The 6,266-nt window shown below is 45.5% G+C and overlaps 1 protein-coding gene across 3 annotated transcripts in view; it reads right to left on the reverse strand.

The window, feature by feature from the left end:
• The window catches only part of RNF17 (ring finger protein 17), a 207,735-nt gene extending 204,723 nt beyond the window's left edge, over nucleotides 1–3,012 (reverse strand). For all 3 annotated transcript variants that reach the window (XM_034758815.1, XM_034758813.1, XM_034758812.1), the window contains exons 1-2: nucleotides 2,902–3,012; nucleotides 308–420 (exon numbers count right to left, since the gene is read on the reverse strand). In XM_034758815.1, the coding sequence (XP_034614706.1) occupies nucleotides 308–420; nucleotides 2,902–2,992 (204 nt within the window). In that variant the 5' untranslated portion in view covers nucleotides 2,993–3,012. The remainder of the gene's footprint in view (nucleotides 1–307; nucleotides 421–2,901) is intronic.
• Between the last annotated feature and the right edge of the window lie 3,254 nt (nucleotides 3,013–6,266).

Raw genomic sequence — 6,266 nt, forward strand, 5'->3', positions numbered from 1 at the left:
TTCAGATGCAAGAAGTGAGGTTCTTACCCACGAAAGCTTATGCTCCCAATACTTCTGTTAGTCTCAAAGGTGCCACAGGACCCTCTGTTGCTTTTTACAGATTCAGACTAACACGGCTACCCCTCTGATACCAAACACCTTAGTATTTAAAATAGTATACAAGAATGGTATCTCAGATAACACTGACAAGATTAGTTTTTGTCTTCTTCACATTATCTGAAAGCTCCCATTAGTTGCTTAATACTATATTTCAAATTGCAAATAATTCTACAATGGACCTTGACATGTTTGTGGAACAAAAACTTACCTCACAGTCAACACACACTATTATACTTGACTCCTGTGTTACCGATAAACACAATTCACAAAAGATATGTCCACACTGTAATGCATGATGACGCGCTCCTGATGAAATCAAGTCTATAAGTAAAAGTTAGCAAAATCCAGATTTACTGTTCGAGTCTTTTACAGTTACCAACATTAAAAAAGTGACTGTTACCATATTTAAATTAGAGTATAGCTACACAATCTTGTAAAAGCATTGGTCTTGCTGATGAAGTAATCCAGCAGCATTTTCAGGACAACCTTACAGTTTCAGAGAGAAAAGGTGGAGGAGATAATATCTTTTATTGGATCAACTTCTGTGGTGAGAGACACAAGCTTTCAAGATTACAAAGAGCTCTTCTTCAGGTCTGTCTAATATCCTGGGACCAACGTAGGTACAACAACACTGCACACAACATTATAGTTTCAGGCATTTATAAAGCTTATAAAAAATAACAGTACTCCAAGAAAAAGCCAGGTGCACAGAAAGAGCTGTGCCTCCCATAGTTTAGCAGTAACAGCAGTTTCCCCATCTTTGCAATTTTCTCTAAGGGTACGTCTAGACTACCCGCCGAATTGGTGAGTAGTAATCAATCTATCGGGGATCGATATATCGCGTCTCATCTAGACACGATATATCGATCCCCGAACGCGCTTCCGTCGACTCCAGAACGAGGGCGAGCGGCGGTAGCGGAGTTGACAGAGGACCAGAGGTAAGTCGAAATAAGATGCGTCAACTTCAGCTACGCTATTCCCGTAGCTGAAGTTGCGTATCTTACATCAACCTCCCCCACACACTGTAGACCAGCCCTAAGGCTCAACAAAAAACACAGTGAAACTGACTAGGCTCCAGTCAGTTGCTGATGTACTAAAGTTCGGTGATCACTGAATTGTACAGAAAGGGAATTTTACAAATACAGGGATATCCCAGGGGAAAAGCAGCAATAACTATAACAACACAAGCATTAAAAGTATCTGTTTAGCTAGTACCTGTAAAACTACTGATTTAAGCTAAACAGACATAAGCCAAGTTTATATTAACGTAAAAAGATTATCCACACACATAATTGCACCCGTTTAGCTAACTCAGCATAAAATCACTCTAGTAATTGAAGCGGCACACAAGTTTGTGTATGATCTAGGTCTAAAAATATTATCCCTTTGTGCTCAGAATTGTTTTGGACTCTGAATACATGAGTTTCTTTTTGGAGAGACTGTTTCAAACCCTTCACTTTTAACATGAAAAAAAGGGGGGGGGGCATTTTACTGCAAATTGTAAAAGCCTAACTGAAACAATACACAGCTAGTGTCTATTAAAGTCAATATATACCTAGCTTACAGTGCTGAATTACATATTTTCTCCCATAGGTGCTGACTTCAGGGGCTCAAGCACCCACAGAGAAAAAATAGGAGTGCTCAGCACACACAGCCTGGACTGGACTGCTACTCTGATGGCTCTGGGGCTGGCCACCAAACAGCTCTTCAGCCACTGGCCCTGCGCCCCCATCAGCTCTTCAGTGGATCAGCTGTTGAGTGGAGCTGCCCTGTCACATGCTCTTCTCTGCCCATCCTCCCCTCACTGCCATTAAGGCAGGCAAGGGCAGAAAGGAACAAGCAGCGGGTAGGAGGCATTCAGGGGTGAAAGTGGAGTAGGGCAGGAAGAGGTGGAGTGGGGATGGGACCTCAGGGGACGGACAGAGGCGGTGTGGGGTACTCACTAGCAAAACCAAAAGTCAGCTCAGTGCCTATGTTTTCTTCTGTACCCCTACATTTGGACATGAATGGCATTCACATACCATAACGATGCACATTTCTAAAGTGCCTAAAATGAACGGGGGGGGGGTCCACCATCACACAAATACATACTTGCTCTTATGTTCATTATAAGTACTTAGCATATCCGTATTTGGTCTCCTTTCTCCCAACTCCAGATTTTGTTTCTTTTTAGTGACCTTCATCCATTTGCACCCCCGGCCGATGCTGACAATATTGTCTGGGGGCAGCGGGACCAGGCTCTCAGGGTAGATGGGACTCTGGCCTGGTCACATGCCCATTCACAGGGCGGAGTTGATCACCCGAGGCCGGATTGTGCCCCCCCAGCACAGGAGCGCCCTGTACTAGCAAATGCGTGTAGTAGAAGGCCCAGGGCTGACGGGCAGCGGGAGGGACACGCCAGGTCACAAACTGCGGCATCTCCCGGAGCCCCTCCCAGTAGCACCGCTACCCTCGGGCGAGGGGAAGCTTATGAGCCCGGCACGAGGGAGACGCCAGGGCCGAGGACCCTCAACAGGGGGAGGCCCAGCGTCGTGTGGGGAAAGGGGGTTTCTCAGGGGCCCGCGCCGGGCAGCGCAGACGCGTTGGCACCGCACCGGGGCCTCTCCCGCCAACGGCTGAAGGAGCCGCGGGGGAGGGGGCAGGGCAGCCCCGCGCTCCCCGCCCTGGGTCCGGCTAACTGAACGGAGACATGAGCCGAGTTGGCCCGCGCGCAGCCCCAGAGGCCCGAGGGCGAGCCGTCGGGACCCGCCTCTCAGGGTGCAGGGAAAGGGCCCAGGCCCGCAGCGCTCGGCCCCCTCTCACCTTGGGAGACAACTGTTCCGCGTCGCGAGCACCCGACGCACAGCTGCGCCCGGGGCCGCTGCCCTTGGAGCTCATCCTGCGCCGCAGCCATCTCGCGCCTTCCCACCGGCAGCACGCGGACCCGGGCAACTGCCAGCAATACACGTGCCCCTCAGCCACCAGCCAATAGCAGCCGCCCTCCCTTCGCCCAGCAGCCAATCATCGCGTGGTGGACGGGGCGCGGTGCGAGGCCTCCCTGTTACTAGGTAGGGAAACCACCAAGTGGGCTCTGGGGAAGAACGGGTCAGGTTATTCAGCAGGCCCAGGGGGATGGTCAGCAATAGAACCTGGACTTCTGAGTCAGTTGAAGGGACTGGCACCAATGTTATAAAGTCTATTTTTTTTAAGAGACAAGTGTTTTCTTTGGTTAGAACAGATCAAATAATATTTATGGGTTGAATCAATTATTCAATGTCGTTTCTGTAGTATTCCCCCTGCTCTTATTTTGTTTTTGATTAGCATGGACTTGAATCCCTTAGGTTTCTGTTTCAAGTCAACTAAAACAAAACAGTCAGACCCATCAAACGTCTCCTGGCTTCCATGACAAAGCCAGCAAAAATGGCAAGTTTACATGTGGTTTTTATGCAAATCAATAAGCCAGCCCAGGTTTACTGCAAACTGAGGACAGGTCTACACTTAAAACACTGCTATGCGCCACTATAGCACATCAGTGAAGATGCTACTATGCCAGCGGGAGAGCTTCTCCCATCAGCATAATCAATCCACCTCCATGAGAGGCAATAGCTAGGTTGATGGGAGAAGCATTCCTGTCCACGTAGTGCTGTCTAGACTGGGGGTTAGGTCAGTATAACTGCATCACTCAAGGGTGAGGATTTTTCACACCCCGTAGCGACATAATTATACCAATATAAGTTTATAGTGTAGACCTGGCCTGAGTTAAGGTTGTTTATTATTACTGATGAGTTTGCCTTGATGGCCTGTTCTGCTTAGCAACTAGCGAGGCCTACTGAAAAAATATACTAGCTGAAACAGTCAGGCGCTTGGTTGCTTGACCTTGCTAGATAAGAGAATGCTTGCAGAGGCTGGGAGAAATGCTTGCAGACGCTTTCTGAAGTAACTTGTATTTCTTTGTCTAACCATGAAGCTTATCAAAACATAATAGTTGTTCTTTGTTCCTCTCTTGTATTCTGGGAAAATATACCTGGGAAAATATAGTGATGACGTGACGTAAGTGATGACACGGCAAAGTGGCTAATAAAGATAGTTTGCATCTGCAGAGGGGAGGGGGCTGGTTCTGTGGAGACGGGTAGTAGTTCTCTATTGTATTGCATGCCTACAATAAAGAGCTTGATAGTTGGATCTTTGCTGGTCGTTGCCTGTCTCTTTGCGGTCGGACAACGAAACCTGAGCCGTCCGGGATAAAAAAAATCCCTGACATTACTAAATTTACACAGCCCAGAATAAGACTAGCTTCCTACCCCAAATTCATAATTGTAGAATATAAATATATGGCTTGAGGCTGTTACTTGAGTAGGGCTGTAGGATGTGGCATGGACAAAGTTCAGTCCATGAGGTGGGTCTGCAAACTTTGCATAGCTATATATTAGGTTTTTGTAACTGGAATATTAATATTTCAATGAGTGGGGCAAATACCAAAACTGTATTTTGAGGGGGGAGCTGAAGGAGTCGATGGCAGTCCTTACTGCACAAGCACAGGGAGAGTATTCCAGGCACAGGGGTAGTGTCGAAGGAAGCATACAGATAGGAGTGAGAGGATACGAAGAGAAAGATACACATATTACCAAACCCATGATTAACCTGATCTGAGTTTAATGGAGTGAAATACTTACTCCATTGAAGTCATTTGTAAAACTCTCATTGGAGCCAGGATTTCACCCAGGGTATGTAACAAAATCCAAAACTAGGCAAGTTTCAATTGGTTTTGGTTATATTTTACAGTAATGCCTATAGGCCTCAATAGGGATTAGGGTCCCATTGTTGTGCTGTATATACAAAGACATGATCCCCACCAAAAAAATAATTACAGTACAATAACAGTTTTGCACAAGTCTAAGCATGTAACAGTCATTGTTTAAATGGTAGTTGGATGACTGTGCTGTGAAGGGCACACATTTTCCAATGTCCCTAGGATAGCAACAACCCTAAAGTTGCTTCTGCTTGTAGAAGTAGATGCTAGGTTGTATTGCTTCTGTGACAATCAACTCTTTGGTAAGGGGTGTGCCTATATTTGCTTATTGTCTGGGCTTCAGATATATTCTATAGATGAATGAACAAGTTTAAATATAAACAACTTCATATATTAGATACCATTTTACTGCCTATTAATTTATTTAAATGTATGAAAGTATCTATAGCTGCATATCCTATGCCTATTCCACAAATTAAGATGAAAAATATGATAAAGGACTTGTAGCAGCATGAGCTGCCACTTTAATAGTCTGGTAGGGGGACAGGGAGCAGCTGACCCTACCCCAGAAAGAAGCCCAGCAGACAGGTGCTGGGAATCAGCTGACACAGTTGATTAGCACCTCCTTGGTGGCACACACTCTCAGTTGGAATATAAAGAAGAGCTCAGGCATTGGGGGTGGGGAGTGAGCAAAGAGAGGGTATTTTCTGGTAAATAGAACAGATCCTGTGAAGTCCCTATTAGGTTGGAAAGTACTATACCTGGTAGCTACTGGATACTAGAGAACCTGAGTCTGAACCTGTAACCAGACAGTTGTTAGTGTTGCTTTCTTTGGGAAGATGGCAAACAGAGCCATGAAAGGGACAGAAACCTAACTTTGGTGTAGCTAGTTGTCGGTCTATCCCTGGCTACAGGACTCTATATAAATATGCACCAACACTTCATCTATTAGTACATCCCTCCCCAAAAGCCTGAGGGGGAGAAATGCTACCATATTTTATAATTTCAACAAAAATCAGTAGTATTTTCCTACAGAGTTATCTAGAACCATTTTATGCATGTAATTTGCTATTTCAAGAGCACGTAAGCTGTGCATTGCTAAGTGGTTTTTTTGTAAAATACAGATAAATGCTTTAAAAAAGGCCTTCTAAACTATAGCCACAAGATGGTAGCATGGATTAACTGTAGTTAGGTTCACTCTCAGTATCTTCACTGCAAAGAGAAGGTGTAATTATAGCACTATGAGTAACCATACCCATGCTAATTTTAGCCAGACCAGGTAACCCTAGCAGTGAAGAAGTGGCAGCATAGTAGTAGCCAGAGTCCCTGTCATGCTTGTTTTCGGGCAGCTACCCAGAGTACAAGCATGTGCCACTGCATCTTCACTACTATTGTTACCTGTGCTAGCTAGATACATTCACTTTGCACTTAAGACATA

The sequence above is a fragment of the Trachemys scripta genome, chromosome 1 (assembly GCF_013100865.1).
Source record: "Trachemys scripta elegans isolate TJP31775 chromosome 1, CAS_Tse_1.0, whole genome shotgun sequence".
NCBI classification, from domain to species: domain Eukaryota; kingdom Metazoa; phylum Chordata; order Testudines; family Emydidae; genus Trachemys; species Trachemys scripta.